Below are 24,548 nucleotides of genomic sequence, written 5' to 3'. Positions count from 1 at the left end.
CGGCATACGGTCATTTAGTTTCGGAGATTAAACATCTATTTATTGATAGAGAGTTTGTTCCTTTAAAAATTTCTAGAACTCAAAACAGAATAGCAGATCGCCTGGCGAACTATGATAGAATAGAGTGTAGCACGGCTTGTTGGCTACAGCATTGCCCATCTTGTATCGCTGAGTTTTTGACAGCTAGCTGTAACTCTGCATCTATTATGTAAAACTCTTTATCTTCGCAAAAAAAATCCCGTATGCAGATAATGTATGTATGTGTGACAGTAACGCGTAGCAGGCGTGTTTCGCTAGCAACGTCGCACTAGTGTAACCGCGGCAACCGATCCGGTCGATCGGCCCGGCTGGCCCGATTCTCCAGCGTCGCACGGGGCGAGTACGAAACGTACCACGGATTAAGTGCGTGCCAGGAGGAAGAAACGCAACGCAAGTGATCCGTCTTCTCTGCCAACTAACGTACTGAACTTGAGTGTAACGCATTACGAATTTACGATCGACTCCGTGCGATGAACGAACGCCGAACGCCTCCTATAAATGCCTAGCCCTCACCTTCGTTTCTCTTCACCCCAGCAAGGAGAACGCACATTGTTCTTGATTAGTTCAGTGAAGTCAGCCATGGCTTCCGGGATCGCCAGCATGTCGTCGTCTCTTGCGGTGCTCCTCCTCGGCGTGCTGCTGCTCTCCCGCGGCGGCGTCGGCAACGCGGCGCGGCACCTGGCGGAGGCCGAGTACCCACCGGTGCCGCCTAATGTCCCGGCGCCTCTGCCCAAGCCAGACGTGCCGCCGCCGTTGCCCGCACCGGAGGTGCTGCCGAAGCCGGGGCTGCCACCGCTGCCCACACCTGAGGAGCAGCCCAAGCCAGACCTGCCGCCGTTGCCCACACCGGACGTGTTGCCAACGCCGCCGTTGCCCGCACCAGACATGCTGCCGAAGCCGCAGGTGCCCACGCCTGACGAGCAGCCCAAGCCGGAGCTGCCGCCGTTGCCCAAACCCGAGGTGCCACCGACGGTGCCGGAGGTGCCCAAACCTGACGTGGAACCGAAGCCAGAGCTGCCACCCGTGCCCAAGGGTGACCTTCCACCGAAGCCGGAGCTGCCGCCGCCGTTGCCAACAGGTGAGATCCCACCAAAGCCGGTTTCGCCGCCTCTTCCTACAGGCGAGCTTCCGCCCAAGCCGGAGCCCGAGCTGCTGCCCAAGACAGACGAGCCACCGAAGCCAGAGCTGCCGCCACTTCCGACCGGTGAGCTTCCACCGAAGCCGGACGTCGAGCTGCCACCCAAGGCAGAGGAGCCCCCGAAGCCGGAGCTGCCGCCATTTCCGACCGGTGACCTTCCACCAAAGCCGGACGTCGAGCTGCCACCGAAGCCAGACCTGCCGCCGCTCCCTACCGGTGAGCTTCCACCGACGGCGCAGCCGCCGCTGCCGAATCCCGCGGAACCAAAACCATGATCACTCAACCACCGACGAATCCATGCATGGTCCTCGATATGTTTGACAGTTTGAGTCCTGCGTCCATGATGAGCTACCGTGGCATGCCTGACATCCGTGATTTGTTTGTACCACGTACCTGCTGAGCTATTGGGAGTGTTTGAGATTGTATGCATACATATATATTAATAAAGTGGATTTCGTGTGTGTGTATAGTCGGTCGTCTCTCAGATTGTCATGCCTTTACTAATTATAAACTGTCATCACGTGTAAAACCGTCATGCCTTTACTACAAACATACTAATGTAACAGTTGTTGCGAACTGAGCATAGTCACATATTCTAAATTTATTTTAGACTTTTCGACGATGTTATTCAATAGTATGGCATGCTCATCAACCATGAAGCATCTACGACGACTTCGTCAATATCAAGATTCTATCGGCTCAGTTGCTCCTTGATTCGACGGATTTTCATATGCTTTTTGGAGGTTTAGAATCCTTAAGAAGTTTTTCTATGTTGAATGTTTGATCCATAGGATTATATCCTATAGAGTTTTTTTTCTAAAGGTACTGCTTCACATTGGATCCTTTTCTTTTTTCTATGATGCAATCAAAGAAGTCAAAATCCAGTAGAATTGAGATGGGAATGACATTCTAACCCTATGATTTTTCTATTCCCACGCTTTTAGAATCCTACAAATCAAAGAGGCCCTCAGTCTTTTAAGATGCTCATAGGGATGCCATGTGTGTGTGCAAGCATCTACGTTTGTACCATATTTCTAAAAGAAAAATATAACAGTTGTCTTGCGAAGCCCGTTCAGTATCGGTTACCAAGTTTAGAAACCCAAATTATTATTTTTCCCGCGGATAAATGAAACCCCGAATTATTTCAAAAAAATTGAGGTTTTTTCTTCTGACATCAGGATAGCCCGAAGGGTGTGGCTAGATCTCAGTCGACTGAGACTTAACGAAGACTCTATCTATATAAGAAGAAAAAGAAAAAAACGGAAAAGAAATTTTTTATACGAATCTCCATGCAAGATCAAAGGCATATAGCATCAACTGAGACATAACGAAGTCTTAGTCGACTGAGACTTGGTAAAACTGTAGCCCGAAACATGAATAGACAAGCGATCACTTTTTTCGCATGGTAATACGTGTCTCATTTATATCATAAATATCATAATACAAGTCACGTAACCGACTTGGCAAAACTGAAAAGACAGCAGAAAGCTAGCCTTTGCACAAAAAAACAACAACCAAGAAGTAAAATTACAATCAAGATTGCAGAAATCTCTGAACTTGACATCAATGCCCGTCACCTGCCTCTGGAACCACCACAACAGCCACCAGAGGAAAAAATGACGGATCACCTTTACACCCGAGCTCGTAGCAGCTCCATCGCTGATATGCAGCTTTGCGGACCTCCAAGGTGGCTCACCAAAGGCAAAACCATTACTGTTGAACGAATCAGATCGGGGCAACACCCCGAACACGCCATCAAACTCCAGATCTGACACCCCCGCACGACTAGAACGCCGAAGGAGAAAACCACATCTGCCATCCACGAACCGCGAACCCGGCACACGATCCACCATCTTCCTGATGCCGTCGATGCAGAACACAATCTGCATCCGCTCCTGGACTACCTCCCACGCTCCGCGCCGGCGCCGGAGCAAACGTCGTCGCAACGGCGGAACCCAAGGACACAGGTCCACCACAAGGATGTCGCCGCCGCCACGCCATCTTTGCTTGAACAAACTGATTTCCAAATCCATCCCCAACCATAGGACCGATCGCCTCGTTGGAGCAGGATCCGAAGAAACTTTATTCAACGCCGCCATCGCCGCCGCCAAAGCCAAAACGATGAACGGACTAAAATCCTAATCTACTAAAGAAAAATGATCCACACGCGTGGATCCGGCGACCCCCCCTCACCACCGATGACCGAGGCCACCGGCGAAGGGGAGCCGCCGGACGGCGGCGACGGGGAAGACTCCTGGCGGCTAGGTCGTGTTTTCTTTCCTCTGGCGGAAGAAAGACAAGCGCAGCGATCACTTTTGTTGAAAAAAGAAAAATAAGTCATCACCTCTTTTTTTTGTGAGTTGAAAGAAGTCATCACCTCTTTTTTTTTGAGTTGAAAAAAAAAAACATCAGCTCTGCCCAGCTGCTATTCCCTTTGGTTTTAGCCCAGCCCACCAGAGTAAACACAGCCTCCCTTCCCTCAGTTCCCCAATCCCTGCGCTACGTACCCTAGCCGCCAGCAGTCGCGCGCTCCCAGCGCTCCCTGCTCCCCGTCCTCCCGCTCGAATCGTCGCCGTCCGTCGTCCACGGCCAGAGCAAGCGGCCTTGATTCCGTCCCCCACCTCCACCCATCCACGCCACAGCCAGGCCTCGTCTAGAACCTACGTCGAGGCTTGAGCGAGATGGGGTTGAGGGACAAGAAGAGGAACCAGAGGCGGGTGCTCTCGCGGCGCTCGGCCGGCCCCCGGACCGGCGAGGGCAAGGATTTCCTGGTGCGTGCTTTGCTCCCCTTCGAACCAAATCGAACCCAAGAGAGAAAAGACACACGCTTTCTGGTCGCTGTCCCTGACGCTGTGTTGTGATTGGCGCAGCCGCTGGAGGGGAAAGAGCAGAGGATCCGGGAGAAGAAGCAGGCCGAGGAGCCGGAGAACACGGCCACCGTCCTCTACATCGGCCACATCCCCCACGGCTTCTACGAGGACCAGATGCAAGGTCCGTTTCTCTCAGTATAGATTAGAGAAGTGCAGGAGGGGTCTGGTTCTGATGCCGTCTTTGTTGGTTTGGTTGATTCTGCAGGTTTCTTTCAGCAGTTCGGGGCTGTTAAGAGGGTCAGGATTGCCCGGAATCGCAAGGTATGGTATTTTGCCTTACTAGGTATCTGATGATTTGTGTGCTGTTTTCTGTGATCATCTAATTTGCTGTTTGGTGGTATGTTTAGACAGGAAAGTCCAAGCATTATGGATTCATTGAGTTTGAGAACCCTGAGGTAAGCACGCTCGTTGGGATATATCAGATTATCAGGGCACACTGCATGTTTGTTGTCTGCTTACAAGTTCCTCCCATGTTCTTGGTATATCAGGTGGCCAAGATTGTAGCTGATGAGATGAATAACTACCTCTTGTTTGAGCACACTCTGCAAATTGCGCCTGTCCCACTGGAGAAAGTTCATGCCAAATTGTAATCACTGCAACTTTGCTGCTTAATTCTGTTTATTTTTGCTTTTTGATAACGGAAACATAGCCTTCATCTTCTGCTTAGGACTACATGTTAATTACCACTAAATGAGGTCAATATTGTATATTCTTGGGCAAATGCTGTCTACTTTCTGTTTCTCTGTCATGGAATACTGTTTACAGTGATATACCCTCCCAACAGGCTACAGACACTTGCTTAATATTACCAGCCTATTTGTTTCCACTGCATTGCACAGCTCGTTTTATGCCTGTTCATTTTTGCAAATAGAAAGGAAGTAATGATGCAAGCTCATTGGGGTAACGAAGATAGGTGTTAATATTTGCTGATTGCTTTTTGCAAACTGTAAGTCATGTTAGAAATATATCCAATAGGCATAATGAGTGACATGTGAATGCCAAAACTAAATTATGAAGTCAAGGATTTGTGACATTAATATGAATTGGTATATATGCCACTGCATCGATAAGTGCAGCACTGAAGCATTGATGGTAATCTCTTGCAAGAACTTGCAAGCTTCTTGTGTTACATTTCATTTGTGTGCCTGTATTTATTCTTGAATCCTTGTTCTTTTTGTGTACTTTATATGGAGGTTGCAGTAACTCTTTACAGCACTACAGTTTTCTTTCCCTGTGCTTTGTGACATATAGCTGAACATAGTTACTGTTTTTTGCGTTTTGATTAAAATGAGAACATAATTCTTATGATCTAAAATGTCCGTATCGTGTATCGCTTCTAGATGGAAAGGTGTGCGGAAGGGATTTGTTCCAGTTGACCAGGTAGCAATTGAACGGAAGAGGCTTAGTAAGGTAATCTGTTGCTAACTACAGCTGGAATGCAAAAATTTATGCCGTAGATTAATATATGCTGTTTTGTGTTACCAGGATAGAACAGTAGAAGAGCACCAGAGGATGCTTGAAGGAATTGTAAAGCGGGATGAGAAGTGTCGCAAAAGAATCAAGGCTGCTGGTATCGATTACGAGTGTCCAGCCCTTGTAAGTAACACTTGATGCTGTTCATTGATTTACTAAATTTATCTTACTTCATCAGATCTGAACTAGCTCAGCAATTTGCCACAGAATTGTAATTATATTAGGCCAATTTCAACTTTTTGTTGACCTGGAGCAAAAGGCATGCAATTGTAGTGTTCTAGAGCCAAATTTGCTATGTGTTACTGTGCAGGTCCTTGATATATTTATAGTACTGGTTGTTTATTCTTATCTACATTTGCTTATACTGAAATAATTTATGTATTAGCACCAACGATCGTCCCAGGCTTTGCTTAACCATATTTTGAGCTGTGCTTCTATTGTTTTTCGTTTCATGCCGTATGTGGCAGTTACTCTCTGGAGATAAGTTGTAACGAATAAACTGTTCATAATTGATCACTACATTAGCTTTTCCTTTCTACCATTTTTTCTGATCCTATTCTGTGTGAGGTAATGACAAAATATTTCCCTGGTTGCTAATGCTTTCTTGGTTATGCAGATCGGGAGCGTTCAGCCTTCAGCTAAGAAGATCAAGTTTGATGAGGATTAGCTATACAGAAAGCAGATGGATCTTTATCCAGTGGGAGTGATGGAACTGCTGAGTTAACATGGCTGGTCTATTTTAGTGAAGATGAGATTGCGATTTTGCACTTCTTTTTCGCATCCTGTCTTTAGTGGATGTTGTATTAGTTAAATGACTGGTGTATGTTGATGAAGAAGCATGAAGCTGTGATGGAAAATGAATGAATTTCTTATTTCTTTAGTACCAACCTCAAGATAGATATTTACACCCTTCAGCTGTCAATGCAGACCCTCCGTATAATTAATTCTGATTCATGCCATCTCTGTTACTACTCATGTCCAAGGTTTATACTAGGGATGTAATTGGCAAATAAACGGTGACTGCAAGTCTCGTTTAGGGTGTGTAGTTGGTTTTAGTTAGCTTGATAGTTCATTTTCCGTGGAAAAAAACTTTATTAAATCGGCTTAAACAGGACCAATTCACATACCTAGTATTTTTATACTCCCTCTATTACTACTCATCTTAACTACTCTGTCACATTGATACATTTGAACTTCTTTTAAGATACACCATGTAATTTGGAACGGGGAGAGTAGTTATTTTCTCTCTTGCTTGCTCTCATTGTTTTAAAATACAGGATGTTTTAGATATGGATAGAGTCTCCAATAAAAGTTTTGTGCAATTATTAGTTCTATAATCACTAAAAAATACATAATTACAAAACTAATTATGGAATATTTTCATGCGCAACTAGTTATGTCAATTTTTTTTAATCATAGCTGTCAGTTCATCAACATACACCAAATATTAAGTGCCACACGTATGAACTTGGACTGACCATCACACGATACTGAAAGAAATATAAAATATGAGCCTGTTCATAGCAGGAGTAATCAATCGTTATTGTTGCATACCGAGGTGATTGCATAGAACTAGGTAATTAAATGTGCGTTACAACGAGAGCATAATTTGTACATGGGTGACGGAGATCTCATGGGTAACGCTACTAATCTGCAGTCTTTGTCTGTGTTTTTCATCTGTGGTTTTTTTTTCTTTAAGTATGTACTTCCTCCGTAAACAAATATAAGACGTTTTAGGTCACTAAAGTAGTGACTTAAAATGTCTTATATTTTTTTACAGAGGGAGTACTACACACGATTGTGACATATAATGTCCCTAATTTCCAGTCCCGGCGACGTGGAGCGCCAATCAACCACAACCCCCACAGATGCCAGAAAAAGGGTCAGAAGCGTCCAGGCTTGCTTCCATTTGCAGCATCTCAAAACAAGGCCACGGGGCTGCTTCCTGACCATAGCCCCTGAAATTAACTTGCATCAGCCGTTTGCTGGTTAGCGGTGACCTAACGCCCGCCGTACCACGGCCACCGTGCGCCAGTGACCCGACACCGCGGTATGAGGCGACGGACGGGCGCGCCTACGCGACCGCGTGCGCGCGTAATCCACCAACTCTGACTGATGTGTGGCGTCTTCAGGAGATCAGCCGGAATGCCGGATACAGTTGCGTTCAGGTTCGCTGTGTAGCGATATCTGTTCAGGTTAGAGATTGAAATGTATCACCACCATATCTGGTACACTCACGTCTCTTCCAAACCAAGTTAACCACACATGACTAGCTAGACACAAAACAGAAGTAAGTAAACAACCACCGAAATGCAGGTGATCTGCCAGCGAACCCACCAAAAGTTTCAGCCAGGCAACTACTGTCCACTGAAAGTTACATGCATGGATGCATGCATGCATGTCTACCCGCATGCCGCGATTTTTTCCATTTGGCTTTTGGAGCGCTATAAATATCAGCCTTCTCCTATCTCCAAGACATCACAGCAAGAACTTGCCTCTCTCTGATCGATACACATAGACAAGAACACCATGGCCTCCCTTGTCTTCCTCGTGGCGCTGCTGCTCTCATGCAGCTCCATGAGCAGCGCAGCACGGCACCTAGAGGAGGCCGTGCCCAAGAAGGAGTATCCACCACATCCGATCGTCCCGGAGCTGCCAAAGCCCGAACTCCCGCCGCACCCCGCCGTGCCCGAGCTGCCCAAGCCTGAGCCACCGCACACTCTCGTGCCCGAAGTGCCACACCCCATGGTGCCCGACGTGCCAAAGCATGAACTACCGCCGCACCCTGCTGTGCCCGAGCTCCCGAAGCCTGAAGTGCCGCATGTGCCCGAGGTGGCTAAGGAGCCTGAAGTGCCACACCCCGTCATGCCGGAGGTGCCAAAGGAGCACGAACTGCCGCACCCCATCGTGCCGGAGGTGCCAAAGGAGCACGAGCTGCCGCACCCTGCCATACCAGAGTTGCCGAAGCCTGAAATGCCACACCATGCCGTGCCAGAGGCGCCGAAGGAGCCCCATGTGCCACACCCTGAGGCGCTGAAGGAGCCCGAGTTACCGCACCCTATTGTGCCAGAGGTCCCGAAGCACGAAATGCCGCCGTTCCCCAAAGCTGAGCTGCCCCCGAAGCCCGAGTTCCATTTTCCAAAGCCAGAGACCAAGCCATGATCGGACTAGCTCATCCCCACAGTACCCATTATCTAAGTATTATTAAACTATATAATATACATGTGTGTGTGTGTGTGTGTGCGTGTGTGTGTGTGTGTGTGTGTTACACGTGTATGTGCTGTACATGCCGTTAGAGCCCGCACTCTAGTTCCTGACGAGAGCGTTATGTCTGAGTGGTATTGCATGGTGCAACTGCTCAATCTGTTCCTTTATGTAAATGCACGATGTATATGATATGCACATGAATAAATATATTTGTGTTTGGAGTTTCAGATTGCAGTTGTGTTCCGATTTACTTATGTCCATCACTAAAGAGTAAAGACTTCTTATGTTTTTGCTACATTATGCGCTTCAGACAATAAAATTGTTTGTTTTTTGCGTCTAGTTTTTAAGTCTTAAACAAACTATTCCCTTCATGTCTTTGGACATTAATTGACAGTCCAAAACGAGCTCGAAAGCTTGGCTTTTTTGTGTTACCGGACTCTTCCCCAAAGTTTGATTGGATGGTTATGAGCAGTTCAGGGCGAAAGCTTGGTTTTCAACAGGGGTCAATGTTGGTGACGGCGACGTTATTTTCCTTATTGGAGGCGTTTTCCGAAGATTCTGCTCACTACTCCTCGGGCTACGGTCACGTTGATGCTGGTGGTCTAGCTTGGTCAACGCCTAGCGGTGTTGTTTACCCTTTTTTTGGTTTTCGGTCTGGTTTCCTTAATAAGCCTGGTCATTCTACAATTTTTTGCCTTTGAAATCCACAGAGCAACTTCCTTAAAAAAAGATATTTTCAAAATACTTTTTGTCAAATCTACACATATGATTTTGGAAGTTTCTATATAATTATTTAAAACGATATCAACAGTCAGAGTTTTAATAAATTTCTAGACATAAGTCCAAAACATCACCTATATACTATGGGTGATTTTATTTTTACAAATAAGTTTTTCACGGGTATTTTTTTTCCAGATGTTCATGCAAAAACTCGAAGGCGGATGCCTATTTTTCTATACAAAATAGGCCGTTTTTTTCCTTTTTCTTAGCCAAAGTTTTTTTATATAGCTCACCTTTCATGCCGAGTGGTTTTTCTTAGCCAAAGTTGATGTGAATGGTGGAAACATTTTCACGTTCCAAAACAAATAAGGAGGTGAGAAATATTGGATGGTAAGCAAGTTTAAATTTCATTCAACGAACAAAAGAAGGAGATCTTTTTCGTGGGCAATAGATTTAACCTATCTGACATCTACAGATCTTTATAACCTTTGTTGCAACAACTAAAAAAGTACACGCAGCATTATGTTGTTATATCCCAGCATAATAAAAATAAAAATATATTCATTAAAGGTACTTACAAAGTATAGTTTTTCACCCATTTGATTAACGAAAATGTTCCAATTGGGGTCTAAACAACAAGGTGTGCCAATGAAGTTAGTGACTGTTATTTCCAATTGTTTATTTTGCATAAATTATAACTTACTTATTTTTGCGAGAGATATTCTTGTTGTTATATGGGGAGTAAACGTGACGCCGAAAGTAATGTATAACAAAACGAGAAAGAGTTAATAATATATAGTCCTTTTGTTACGTAGCTTCGGTTAACGTACTTTTCCTAAAGCCCATGCAGCTTGTCTTCTAAAACGCCATCGTGCAGTCTTTCTAAAGCTACTTCCACAAAGCATACGACACGGTCCACTGGCCCTTCTTGCGGAAAGTGTTGCTTCGTAAGGGTTTCGACGACCGTTGGGTGACTCGCGTCATGCAGCTTGTCTCCTGTGGCCGGACCGCAGTGAACATCAACGGTGACATTGGGCCCTATTTCCCCATCCTCTGTGGGGTCCTCAGGGTGACCCTTTCTCGCCGTTCTTATTCAACATGGTGGTCGATGCCCTAGCATCCATCCTGGATAAGGCCAAGGACGCTGGCCATATCGCGACATCGTCCCCCACCTAGTCGGAGGGGGAGGGGTCTCCCTCCTTCAATATGCGGATGATACCATAATAATGGTGGAGGGCTCCGCTCTAGATATTGCTAACCTGAAGTTCCTCCTCCTGTGCTTCCAACAAATGTCGGGCCTAACCATCAACTTCGATAAGAGCGAAGTGATGGTTCTCGTATACCCCTTGGAGGAAGCACAAGCTATTGCTGACCGACTAAATTGTCGGTTGAGTTCTTTTCCCACGACTTACCTGGGGATCCCCATTAGTGATTCGCGCCTCACCGTGGCCGATCTTCGCCCCACGGTGACCCGTATGCAACATCGCGTTGAGCCCTGGAAAGGGCGCTGGTTGTCGCAGACTGCTCGCGTGATCCTTATCAATTCTTCGCTTGCCAGCCTTCTATGGTTCCTCATGAGCTTCTATAGCCTCCATGAAACCCTTCATCAGGAGATCGCCAAATACCAATCCAGATTCTTCTGGGATGGGGAGGGGGATAAGCAGAAGTACCACATGGTCAGCTGGCCAGATATCTGCAAAACCAAGGACCAGGGCGGTCTTGGGATCTTGTCCTCCCGACGCATGAACATTGCCGTCTTGACCCGTTGGCTCTGGCGCATTACCAATGGCGATAGAGGACTTTGGATCACTATCATCCAGAACAAGTACCTTCATGGACAGCCTCTCGCATTCTGTCAGCGCTCAGGCGGCTCCCAGTTTTGGCAGGCCATCGTCCAGCTGCTGCCCGTGCTTCGCATTGGCACATCCATTTTGGTTGGTACTGGGTCCTCGACCCTGTTCTGGTTTGATAGGTGGCTTGGCGACACCCCCCTGGCCGCGCGTTTTCCGGAGCTCTTCGCCATTGCTGTTGACCCTTGGGTCTCTGTCGAGACGGCCCTTATTGACCTAGGGCGCCTCGCTTTCCGCCGCCCCTTTGCCCCCCCCCCCCTGAAGTAGCCGCTTGGGATGTCCTCCTCCAGGACATCACCCTCCTCCCTATGGACGTCGCCGACACCCCGGACGCCATCTCTTGGCACCTGGAACCTTCCGGTTGCTTCTCCACCAAATCCCTCTACGCGGCCATCGCCCCCTCGACGGCCCCCGAGCCCTTCAGTTTGATCTGGGACATCCGCCTGCCCCTGAAGATCAGGATCTTCCCGTGGCAATGGATCCGAGGCCGCCTCCCGTCTGGCGTAGAGGTCCTTAAGCGTAATGGACCTGGGGATGGGATGTGCCCCATGTGCGGCACGGTGGAGGATGCCAACTACATCTTCTTCTCGTGCTCCACGGCACAGTCCCTTTGGTCCTGTTTCCGTGAGACGGTTGGGGGCCAGTGGTGCAACACCAACTTCCTTGACCTGCTTGCGGAGATTCAGGCCTCCCCCCTCGCTACAGGCATATTAGATGGCTTTGCGTCGGGTTCCTTGCCTGGACGCTTTGGACCGTACGCAATAAGCTTGTCATACAGAAGATGCCTCTTCGACGTGCTACTGACGCCATCTTTAAAATGTGTGGATATTTGCAGCTCTGGCGGCCGCTTAGCCGCCCCCAGGACCGGGACGTCATCAGCAACCTCCTCGCCGACCTTCGATCGATGGCCTTCCGCTCCCTCCCCCCCCCCCCCCCCCCCCCCCCCCCCCCCCCCCCCCCCCGAGCCCAACTAGATGCTATGCCGCACCCCACGCGTGCGTTCTTTTTTTGTTTCTTCAGGGCTTGTTGAGCTGTGCCCTCAGCATTAACCCTTTGACTGCTTGTCTGTGCTAGACCTGTGTGTGTGTGTGTGTTTGAACCTTGTTGGATGTTTGGCTTGGGCATTTGCTTTATAATATAAAGCGGGGCGAAAATCTTTTTCGGTAAAGTGCCATGCATTCACGGTATCAAGTAATACTATGTTATAAAATGTGTATTGCTAGATTTGTATTTGGAAGTAGTTTTGAATGGAGTGTCAAAAACGCTCTTATATTATGGAACGGATGGAGTACTATTTTTGCTACATACAACTTAAATTTATGATAAAAAATAGATCCGAAATACAATGAAGTACCTGAAGATATTTGTGTGCGTGTGGCTTTGGTACCTAAGGAGTTAGGTAGCTTTAAGTTGCTTGAAGAATGGTCACGCCAACATGAAAAGGATGGTGGAATGGTCATTTTCAACTCGATCCGGAACTAGCGAAGTCAAATATAGTTCATCACACAGCGTGGTGAGCGCTGTCAGCAACTCAAATACTGGTAAATATAGTTCATCACACTACTGTGTATCTCAGCAGCTTGTCCTTGACCTGCAGTCTGCTCATTAGATAAAAAAGAGAGAAGGTATTCTAATCTGCACTCAATGTTCCCAACTAATATACCCGCAAGTCGTTTTCTGCTCAACCTGCAACAAAGCAACCGCCTTGCCGAAAGACACATCCCACATCCACATGATAGCATGCGATCTCGAGCTCAGTGACGTGGAGCTAGCTAACCCTAATCAAGCACAACCACCACAATAAACATGTCAAAATAAGGGCACGGGGACGTTTCCTGACCACAGCCGTTCGCTGGTGAGTGGTGACCTAACACCTGCCGTACCAGGTCGACCGTGCGCCAGAGTGACCTGACACCGCGGTACGGCGACGGACGCTCCTACGCGAGCGCGTGCGCGCTCAATCCATCACCAAACGGCCAACTCTGACTAGTGACTAATGTATGGCCTCTTCAGGAGATCAGCCAGGTCGACGAGATAGGTGCAGCTGCGCTGCTGAACCGAGCGACCAATTACCGAATCGTCCAGAAAACACTTGCGTACTCGTTTAGAAAAACACTTGCGTTCATGTTCGCCGTAGCATAGGATATCTCGGTGCGTAGGCTGAGTAGCATGTATTCATATGCTACATTTGGACAGCAGGTTCTGGTACAATCTTAGAGACTATTTTTAGAGCAAAGTAAACAAACAATTAGAGCTTGAAATGTATCACCGACCATATCATGTCATCACTCATGTCTCCTCAATATTCCAAACTAATTTAACTACACATAACTAGAGATGGATAGGCAGAGAAGTGAGTAAACAACCACCGAGATGCAGGTGACCTACCTGCAGGCCAGCAAGGCACCAAAATTGAGTCAGAACGCTACAAGTGTCTACCGCAAACATATGCATGCATGTATACCCGCCCGGCTGCATGTAGGGTGTAGCATTTTGGCTATAAATACCGGCCTTCTTCTATCTCCCAGCCATCACACCAAGAACCAGAAGCACACACGTACGGCCTCAACCATGCTGTGCAAGAATACCATGGCCTCCCTTGTCTTCCTTCTGGCGCTGCTGCTCTCATGCAGCTCCATGAGCAGTGCAGCACGGCACCTAGAGGAGGCTGTGCCTAAGAAGCAGTATCCACCACATCCGATCGAGCCAGAGCTACCAAAGCCCGAACTCTCGCCGCACCCTGCCGTGCCCGAGCTGCCGAAGCCTGAACCACCGCACCCTCTAGTGCCCGAAGTGCCACACCCCATGGTGCCGGAGACGCCAAAGGAGCCTGAAATGTCACACCCCATGGTGCCGGAGGTGCCAAAGCACGACCTGCCACCGCACCCTGCTATGCCCGAGATCCCGAAGCCCGAACTGCCGCATCCGATTGTGCCTGCGGTGCCAAAGGAGACTCAAGCGCCACACTCAATCGTTCCGGAGGTGCCAAAGGAGCACGATCTGCCACACCCTGTCGTGCCGGAGGTGCCAAAGAAGCCTGAAGCGCCACACCCCGTCGTGCCAGAGGTGCCAAAGGAGCACGAGCTGCCGCACCCTGCGATGCCAGAGTTGCCAAAGCCTGAAATGCCACACCATGCCGTGCCTGAGGTGCCGAAAGAGCCCGAGTTACCGCACCCTGTTGTGCCAGAGGTCCCGAAGCACGAAATGCCGCCGTTCCCCAAAGCCGAGCTGCCTCCGAAGCCCAAGTTCCACTTTCCGGAGCCAGCGGCCAAGCCATGATAGGACTAGCTACATCCGCGTAGTGCCCGTTATCTAAGTATTAAAACTATAGACTATACATGTGTGTGTGAAAGAGAGAGAGATTGTTATAGACTTATTTGGAGGGAAAACTTTATTTTTGCCACTCTAGTTTTTGCCAACTTTGCTTATGCCACTCTAGAATTTGACATCTCACTTTTGCCACTTTTAGCTTTTGACAATACATCACAAATGCCATTTCGTGGCAAAAACGATAATTTTTCATTTCACTTTTGCCACTCTTAGCTTTTGACATGTATCACAATTGCCACTCTAAATTTTTTGCTTTTGCCACGGAATGACAAAAGTGATATATTGTCTCTAAGAGTGGCAAAAGTGAAATGTCAAATTCTAGAGTGGCTTAAGCAAAGATGGCAAAAACTAGAGTGGCAAAAACAAAGTTTTCCCTTATTTGCATGTTTGTGTTGTACATGTTGTTAGGGCATCTCCAGCCGTTCGGCCCCCCAGGGCGCCTAAATAGAGCGGCCTGGGGGCATGCCGGCGCTAGTTTGGCCCCTGGGGGCGACCTAACTCCTAGTCACGCCCCCAAGCGCCGGCCCCAGGATGCGGGAAATTTAAACTTGGTCGTTCCCGCTCTCAAAAGACGCCACAATTCCGGTGATCGGATGTAGTCTGGCGTTACAAAAAATAGAGCGCCGCACGCCGCAAGTTCGCGTGCGCAATGATTCACTCGGCGGGGTCGGCTCCAGGCGTTGGCGGAGTCGGCGTGCGCGGGCTCGGCGGTGTCAGAGCTGCTTCGGTGCTGGGTTGTGTCGGCGCGGCTTCGGAACTGCTGGGCGGCGATGTAGAGGCGTCGTTCGAGCTTGGCGTCCGTGTGGTCGTGGGCACGGGAGCTTGCGTCGTCGGCGTCGTCGGCGTTGCCGTCTGCATCTGGTTCAGGATGAGGCCGCGCTCCGCCATGTACCACGCCCTGAGCTGCTCGTCGTTGCTCTGGAGCATGTCCGCCCCGCCCATCAGAAAAGCCATGTCGGTGTTCCTCTTCTTCGCGGCGACGTTCGTCCGGAGCAGGTCGAGCTTGATGGCGCTGTTCTTCATCAGCGACGACCACCGCGCCTCAATCTTCTCTTCACGTAGGACGGCCCGGGCCTGGGCGTCGGCGAGGCAATGCTCGATGGACTCCTGCACTCGCGCGGTTGCCGCGTCGGCGTTTTTCCCCTTCTTTGCCAATTTGTGGCCGTCCGGCCGCCCCTCTGACGCGCCCAGAGTCGGTGGTGACTGCGTCGCGTCGCTGAACTTCCACCCTCCACTCGGCGTTCGACATGCCCGGTGGCTTCGATGGCGGCGCCCTCGGCTTCCTCTGCTTCGGCTGGGCCACGGTGCCAGTCGTGGTTGCCGCCGCGCGCGGCATGGCGTACTTCTTCGGCGGCATGGCGGCGACTGGAAGGCGAGCTGGAGGGGGTTTGGCGGGAGAAAGGATGGGAATGGCGGGAGGAAGGCGAGCAAGCGGAAGAGATGCGAGGGAAAAGCGTCAAGAAGCGGCGGGAAAAGGCCCTCGGGTCGCCGCCAGGGCGGGCCCACGCGCCTTTTTCGCTTGTGCCGGCTCCCAAGCGCCCCCCAGGGCCCCGGGTTCGGCTTGGGTCCGCCGGCACCAGTTTTGACCCGAGCTGGCGAAAAACGGGCTTCTGGGAACGCGACTGGACCTTTTTTTGGCGCCGGCACGGCAAAATCGCTTGGGGGGGGCCTGTTGGGGGCGCGGCTAGAGATGCCCTTAGAGCCTGCGCTCTAATTTCCGACGGGAGCGTTACGTCTGAGTGGTGTTGCATGGTTTAGCTTCTCAACATATTCCCTACTCCACGTTGCCTGTATGCATGATGTATATATATATATATGATATCTACACATGAATAAATATATTTCATGTTTAGAGTTTTAATATTGGAGTTGTGTTTGAATTTACATATGTGCATGACTAAAGAGTTATGTTTTGGCTACATTATGTGCTTCGAACAAATTTCTTTTACTGGACAATTACCTTGCTTTTGTCTTTTTATTCGTAGAGAAGGCCTGGAAACCAAGGTTTGATTGGAAGCATAATACGATAACATTCTGGAACCACTTGTTGAAAAAAAAAGTCTCCAACCAAAAGCTAGCAACGGTTTATGATAGTTTTTTTTGGCTGAGAAGCGAAGTAGCATTAGCATGTGTTGCAGGTCTGGCCTACTTTTTCTAGACCATTGTTAAAAAACGTCCTATAAAAGTTTATAGAGGGAGTATTAAACAAATTACTCCCTTGAGGTCACACATAAATGATGCTTTAGGACATTGACAGTCTACAAGATGCGACTTTAACCAAAAATTTCTACTATAGTATAGCGATAACACTCAAATACTTTTCGGCATATCTACATATATGATTTTTCAAGGTTTTCCTACTAAAAATACTTAAAATAGTATCAAATCTACATATAAGTTTCTTCCTAAAAGCACTTAAAATAATATAAAAAGCCAAAGTTGTAAAAGCTTTCTATAGATATGTCCATAAATATCACCTATATATTTGCTATTCGTACTTTTTAAAATAAGTTGTTTATGTTTGTTGACGTTGGAACAATATTTGAGAAGTTCATACAAATACTTGAAGGGGTGCACTGTTAATTTAGCCGTAGTACAAAATCAATTGGTTGTTTATTTTGTTTTTTTAGTCCAGGTTTATGCGAATCGCGAAGACACTTTTCACCCTCCAGATGATATTAGTTGAGGCGAGAAATATTGGGTGTAACACAAGTTTTAATTTCGTCAAAAGAACAAAAGAATATGATTTGTATGCCACCATATAGTTATTTCAGCATAATAAAAATCAAAATCCCCATTACAGATACTACTGCCTCCATTTCGAAATACTTGAAGGTCTAGGTTTGTCCTAAGTCAAGCTATTCAAATTTGACCAAGTATATAGAAAAAGTGTGTTACTGTCTAGATTAATATCAAATATTTATGAAATGAAAATATACTTTGTGATGAATCTAATGAATTTAGTTTGGTTTTGTAGATGTTAATATATTTTTCTCTAAACTTGGACACATTTAGAACTTCAAATATTTTGGAACGGGAGAGTGTAGAAAATATATTTCACCAAATTGATGAACAAAAATACTCTAATTGGTGTCTAAACAATAAGATCTGTTAATGAAGTTAGTGACCATCTTTGACTATTTCCATTTTTATTTCTATTGCATAAACTGTACGAAAACATTCAGGGAAATCCTTATTGTTGTATGGGGAGTAAAAGGGGCCCCATAAGTAATATATGACAAAATGAGAATGCACCATGAACATATAATCCTTTTGTTACGTAGCTATCATATTGCTAGCTGGAACTTGAATAGTTAGCTAGCTTAAGTTGCTTAAGGAATGGTCACGCCAACATGAAAAGGAGGGCGTCATGGAATGGTCACTTTCAACTCGATTCGGAACTACGTAGCGAAGTCAAATATACTTCGTCAGATATCACTCACTGCATCATCGTACCATAAACACGAGGACACGAGATGGCGTTGCGTACGTCCACCAACCAGCTCAATTAGTCTGCTCATGATGTGATATAAAGAAAAATAGTCCATCCATCTGGCCTCAGTATTCCCATCTACTGTAATATACCCTGAAGTCGTTTTCTGCTCAACTTCTTTCACTGTCTCTGCGCCGGCCGGTGTCGCTGACAAGAGCCACCGTGCGCTGGCGCCGGTACGGCGTCTACGTGAACCGCGTGCCGGCCGGTGACCTGCATGGTACGGCGCGCACGAGGCGACGCTCCTACGCGAGCGCGTGCGCGACTCATCCATCAGCCCTGACGGGTGCCCGGCCTGTTTCGATCAGGAGATGAACCGGATCGATCAGGTAGCCTCGCCGAATCGCACGCAACCGATCGTCTAGCGCAGTACAAGGGTAGCGAAAACGACAGGAACCTGCTACCGGGAGCAGCTAGCTGCAGTTGAACTGCCGATCATCGGCAATTGACCCCCAGAACCAGAAGCGCGCAACTGGTGCAGTAAGGAACTTTTCCTGGGTGTAGCATTTTTGGTGCGCCAGTGACCTGACACCGCGGTGCGGCGACGGAAGCTCCTACGCGAACGCGTGCAAGCCCAATCCGTGTCACCAAACAGCCAACTCTGACTGATGTATGGCGTCTTCAGGAGGAGATCAGCCGGGGTCGACCAGATAGGTGCAACTGAGCTGTCGAACCGACCGACCAGTTACCGAATCATCCAAAGAGCACTTGCCTTCAGGTTCGCTGTAGGTTGAGTAGCCTGCATCGATATGAGTTTTTTTTCTCGAAAAGGGGATTCCCTGGCCTCTGCATCAGAACGATGCATACGGCCATCTTATTAAAAAAAAATAGGTTTAACAAGGTCTTAGAGTCTCAAAACGAAAAAAAGGGCTCACAAAGAGTCAAAAGGGCAACAAAAAAAAACTGGCCATAAAAAGGCACAACCGGCTGGCATAAGAGAGACGGGTAAACTAATTGCCTATCCTATTACATGACCCCCATCCAAACCGGTTGAAAATATCCCGTGCTACCATCTCCCAGCGGATAGATCCAGTAACCAAACGCTCTCTGATCTCCGTCGGAGTAAGTAGCGATCACATACGAATCAACGCAGTGGCTCGGAAGATAACCTGCAAAAAATGAATATTTGTTGTTTTGTTAAAAACCAAATCATTTCTGCAGTCCAGACTACCCACAATAAAGCACAAACTCCTACGCGAATATATCTCGCTGTTACGGGCTCTATCCTGTTAAGCCACGTTCCAAATAACGTGTTAACAGAACTCGGTGGAGTAATATTAAATGCAATATGGACTGTCCGCCATAGGTCTTTGGCTAACGGGCAATCAAGAAAAAAGTGTTTGATGGTTTCATCCCGATCACAGAAACTACACCTAGTAGGTCCTGTCCAATTATGCTTTGCCAAATTGTCCTTGGTTAATATTACTTGTTTATGGACAAACCACATAAATACTTTGATTTTCAAAGGAACTTTGACAGCCCAAACATGTTTGGAACTAGGAATCGAGCTTGAGTTGATAACATCACATACATTCATTTAACTGTAAACTCTCCAGACCTAGTAAGCTTCCAGAGTAATTTATCGGGTTGTTGAGATAGCTGAACCTTCATCAGTTTACTTACTAGCTGGAGCCATTCTTCCCAACGGTTGCCAACTAGCGTCCTTCTGAACTGAATATTAAGGGGATTGGATTGAAGTACCGTTGCAAGGAACGCCTCACGTCATTGAACAATACGATACAGAGACATGTATTGAACGGCAAGGGGGGTCTCTCCGAGCCAAGTATCCTCCCAGAATCGCGTATTGGCACCGTTGCCAATAATAAACTTTGTCCTATTGAACAAGGTTAATTTGACTTTCATAAGCCCTTTGCAAAAGGGTGAGTCAGTCGGCCTTGCTGTCACCCGTGACAAAGTTTTGAAGTGAAGATACTTGCTACAAAGGATCTGCGCCCAAATGGCATCAGTCTCAATCGATAACTTCCACAGCCACTTGCTAAGAAGACATCTGTTCTTGACCTCAAGATTCTCAATACCAAGACCCCCTTAGTCTTTCGGTCGACAGATGATATCCCATTTGGCGAGTCGTATTTTCTTTTTAATTCATCGCTCTGCCAGAAAAATCATGATCGATAGAAGTCCAGTCTTTTCCTAACTCCAACTGGGACTTCAAAGAACGACAAAAGAAACACAGACATACTCGTGAGAACCGAGTTAATCAGAATTAATCGGCCTCCGTATGACATGAGCTTGCCCTTCCAGCAACTCAGTTTCTTTTCAAAGCGGTCCTCGATGCACTTCCATTCTCTGTTTGTCAGCTTACGATGGTGGATTGGTATACCTAAGTACGTAAAAGTTAAAGTCCCCAATTCGCACCCAAACAATTGCCTATATGCCTCTTGTTCGTCATTGGCTCTACCAAAGCAGAACAATTCGCTTTTGTGAAAGTTAATCTTTAACCTGGTCAATTATTCAAATAAGCATAACACCAGCTTCATATTTCTCGCTTTGGCCAAGTCATGTTCCATAAAGATGATCGTATCATCGGCGTACTGAAGGATGGACACACCTCCATCAACTAGATGAGGTATCAAGCCACCCACCTGACCAGCCTCCTTAGCCCTCCCTATCAAAATTGCCAACATATCAACTACAATGTTGAACAGGATAGGAGACATCGGATCCCCTTGTCTCAGGCCCTTATGTGTCTGGAAATAATGACCTATGTCGTCATTCACTTTAATTCCAACACTCCCTTTTTGCGTGAACGATTCTACCTGGCGTCGCCAGGCTTCATCAAAATCTTTCATACGCAAGGCCTGTTGAAGGAATGGCCATTTGACTTTATCGTACGCTTTCTCAAAATCCACCTTAAAAACAACTCCATCTAACTTTTTCCTGTGAATTTGATGGAGCATTTCATGAAGGACCACCATCCCTTTTAGGATGTTTCTGTCCGGCATGAAAGCAGTTTGGGATGCATCGATATGACTACATTTGGACGACAGGTTCTGGTAGAATCTTAGAGCATCTACAATCGAATTTGACCAGCCACGTCTTAAATCTGTTCCTCTGCATTCGAGGATCTCATATTACACCTCGCAGATCCATACAAATCATGCAAAATAAACATACGTACTACGACACCATAGCTATGATTAGTCGTCGAAGTCGTCCACGACGCCGGTACTGGGCGCCGGGTGGACAGGCGCGCAGGAGGGCTCTGGCTCCTCCTCCTTCTCGACCTCCTCCATGTAGGCGAGGGTCTTCTCCTCCTACTCCGCAGTGTGCTCCGCCTCCATCTCCCGCCGACAGCGGCATCTGGCCTCCGCATCCGACTCTAAGTAGAGGGAATCGAAGATGGCCTCCTGCTCCGTCTGCAAATCCGTGTCCCCAAAGTCCCCCCACATCCTCCTCCGTCTCCTCCTCAACCTCATCCCCCCCTCCTCCAAGTCCTCGTCTGGATCCACTTCATCCGGAGGTAGCCCCGTGGGATCTAGTCTTCGCGCCTTGCCTGGATCTGCTCAAGGAGCTGCAGCTAACGCTCTGGCGTTAGATATGGGTAGCTCCTTATCCGGCGGCGTGGTGGCATGGCTACTAGTGGTGGTGGACGGGGAGTGGAAAGTGGCGGTGGCAGCGGACAGGAGGGGGAAAATGTGGACAGATAAGGTTTTGGTGCCGACGATCGGCTTAAATAGCGGGGCTAGGCACCACGCGGCCGGCTGGAGCGTCGCCACGCGAGCCATCCGTCCGATGGACGAAACGAGCTTGGGAGCGCCGGGTTTTGGATTGTTTTCGCGTGATACCTCATCGTCAATCCGATGTGGCGGACGCACCCGAACGCCCCCATATCCGCTTCATATTTGGGCTGGATATGAGAGGTGCCGGTTAGTCTGGACATTTAAGGCTCGTTTGAGGCACCCGTCGGGGTCGAATTTTCATGACCGGTCAGTGATTGGACCGTCTGTCTGAGCGTTTAAAACCGTTTTTGGGTGCTCGGCTGTAGATGTTCAGTTTCCTTTTTTTGTAGAGGGCAGTCAACAGACAATTAGAGAGCTTGAAATGTTGATTGGTTTCAGTCCGTCAGATAGTCTGATTTAGCAGTTCCATGTGTTATTGTTGTACATTAGTTTTGTTTTCTCTTTCATGTACATATTACCACGATTGTTACAGAATCTATAAAAAATACTCCCTGCAGGTTCGGGTCAAAAATTAGGGCTAGAAATGCCATATCATGTAATCACACATGTCCCCTCAACATTCCAAACTAATCTAACCACACATAACTAGAGATGGATAGGCAGAGATCGATCACACACAAAGCTGAAGCGAGTAAACAACCACCGAGATGCAGGTGACCTACCAGGCCACCAAGGCACCCAAGTTCAGCCAGATCACTACTATAGTCTCTACCGCAAACATGCATGCAATCATGCATGTATGCCCGCCACATGTAGGTGCAGCATTTTGGACTATAAATACCAGCCTTCTTCTATCTCCCAGCCATCACAGCAAGAAGTTGCCTCGCACATTGATACACACTAGAAGCACACAGCATCGATCTCCCATGCTGCAAAAGAACAACATGGCCTCCCTTGTCTTCCTCGTGGCGCTGCTGCTCTCATGCAGCTCCATGAGCAGCGCAGCACGGTACCTCAAGGAGGCCGTGCCCAAGAAGGAGTATCCACCACGTCCGATCGTCCCGGAGCTGCCAAAGCCCCAACTCCCGCCACACCCTGCCATGCCCGAGCTACCGAAGCCTGAACTACCTCACCCTCTCGTGCCCGAAGTGCCACACCCCGTGGTGCCGGAGACGCCAAAGGAGCCTGAAGTGCCACACCCCGTGGTGCCGGAGGTGCCAAAGCACGAGCTGCCGCCACACCCTGTTATGCCCGAGCTCCCGGAGCCCGAACTACCGCATCCGGCTGTGCCCGAGGTGCCAAAGGAGCCCGAAGTGCCACACCCTGTCGTACCGGAGGTGCCAAAGGAACACGAACTGCCGCACCCTATCGTGCCGGAGGTGCCAAAGGAGCCAGAAGTGCCACACCCCGTCGTGCCAGAGGTGACAAAGGAACCAAAAGCGCCACACCCTGTCATGCCAGAGGTACCAAAGGAGCACGAGTTGCCGCACCCTGCCATGCAAGAGTTGCCGAAGCCTGAAATGCCACACCATGCCGTGCCAGAGGTGCCAAAGGAGCCCCATGTGTCGCACCCTGAGGTGCCGAAAGAGCCCGAGTTACCGCACCTTGCTGTGCCAGAGGTCCCGAAGCACGAAATGCCACCGTTCCCCAAAGCTGAGCTGCCCCCAAAGCCTGAATTCCACTTTCCGGATCCTGAGGCCAAGCCATGATCGGACTAGCTACATCCGCATAGTGCCCATTATCTAAGTATTACACTATATACTATACATGTGTGCGCACGCGACGCGTGTGTTCCTGTGTGTGTGATTGTTAGAGTATGTAAGTACTACTATACATGTGTGTGTGTGTTGTACATGTTCGGCGCTTCAGTTCCTGACGACAGCATTATGTCTGAGTGGTGTTCCATGGTGCAACTGCTCAATCTGTTGCCTACGTCCCTTTACGTGTGTATGCATGATGTATATGATATGTACATGGATAAATATGTTTTGGTCTTCGGAGTTTTTATATTGGATCCTATTTGTGTTTGGATTTGTGCATCACTAGAGAGAGTTCTTATGTTCTGGCTACATTATGCGCTCTGGACAAATTTCTTTCTCGAGCTAACAATTATTTTTTGTCTGTTGTAGTATTACTTAATAGAGAAGGCCTGAAAGAAGCCCAGATTTGATCAGAAGCATAATAAGATATAACAACGCTCTAACCAAAAATCTAGCGCCGGTTTAAGATAGTTTTTTTTTAAAATAGCCTTTCGCCCCACTTTATAGATAAAGCAACCAACTAGTCCGTACATGGAGTAGCAACTCACTGACATAAAAGTCTGTTCGGGCCACAACACAAGCAAGCCCAAATAAAACAGAAGAGAAAAGCAGGAAAAAGACCACCAAGTGGCCATAACATCAGAGAGCTGCCCGGGAGCCTAGACGATGTGCCGAGTCATGTAGTGCATCCAACATCTGTCCCAGATGGCCCCGGTCCCGTTGCCTAGCCAACGGGTCCAATGTTGCAAGAACGTAAGAAAATTGAAGAAAGAGTCAGAGTCCCGTTGCAGAAAGACCCGCTCAATCACCATCTTATTACGCGTCGTCTAAAGCGTCCAAGATATCGCAACAAAAACTAGCTAGAAGAGGCGTCGGTTCCTTCTAGCATGCGTCGCTCTGGCCTGGAGGAAGCTGGCAAGATTTGAAGCTTCCAATCATGCCCGAGGGCCTCCCGGACAAAGTTCCAAAGCGATTGAGCCGCCGTCCAAGTGAAGAGGATGTGGGTCCCTATTTCCGGAACCCCACA

At 48.1% G+C, this 24,548-nt stretch overlaps 4 protein-coding genes across 4 annotated transcripts; all 4 read left to right on the top strand.

Moving 5' to 3' along the window:
* Positions 1 to 3,641: 3,641 nt before the first annotated feature.
* On the top strand, positions 3,642 to 6,400 carry LOC125536426 (MKI67 FHA domain-interacting nucleolar phosphoprotein-like). The gene is made up of 8 exons (XM_048699643.1): positions 3,642 to 3,948; positions 4,048 to 4,168; positions 4,253 to 4,308; positions 4,395 to 4,442; positions 4,536 to 4,633; positions 5,388 to 5,457; positions 5,533 to 5,643; positions 6,137 to 6,400. The coding sequence occupies exons 1-8, from the start codon at positions 3,859 to 3,861 to the stop codon at positions 6,185 to 6,187; spliced, it is 645 nt and encodes a 214-aa protein (XP_048555600.1). The 5' UTR covers positions 3,642 to 3,858; the 3' UTR covers positions 6,188 to 6,400.
* A 1,601-nt stretch (positions 6,401 to 8,001) lies between these two features.
* On the top strand, positions 8,002 to 8,954 carry LOC125536425 (protein PELPK1-like). Its single transcript, XM_048699642.1, has one exon. The coding sequence runs from the start codon at positions 8,050 to 8,052 to the stop codon at positions 8,680 to 8,682; it is 633 nt and encodes a 210-aa protein (XP_048555599.1). The 5' UTR covers positions 8,002 to 8,049; the 3' UTR covers positions 8,683 to 8,954.
* On the top strand, positions 8,005 to 23,768 carry LOC125536423 (protein PELPK1-like). Its single transcript, XM_048699640.1, has 2 exons — positions 8,005 to 8,049; positions 22,706 to 23,768. Exon 2 carries the CDS (start codon positions 22,706 to 22,708, stop codon positions 23,468 to 23,470), a length of 765 nt encoding a protein of 254 aa, XP_048555597.1. The 5' UTR covers positions 8,005 to 8,049; the 3' UTR covers positions 23,471 to 23,768.
* Positions 13,819 to 14,701, top strand: LOC125536424 (protein PELPK1-like). The gene has a single exon (XM_048699641.1). The coding sequence runs from the start codon at positions 13,869 to 13,871 to the stop codon at positions 14,574 to 14,576; it is 708 nt and encodes a 235-aa protein (XP_048555598.1). The 5' UTR covers positions 13,819 to 13,868; the 3' UTR covers positions 14,577 to 14,701.
* Positions 23,769 to 24,548: the final 780 nt, after the last annotated feature.

Source organism: Triticum urartu, chromosome 2 (genome assembly GCF_003073215.2).
Source record: "Triticum urartu cultivar G1812 chromosome 2, Tu2.1, whole genome shotgun sequence".
Lineage (NCBI taxonomy): Eukaryota > Viridiplantae > Streptophyta > Magnoliopsida > Poales > Poaceae > Triticum > Triticum urartu.
This window is presented reverse-complemented; position numbering and strand designations above follow the sequence as displayed.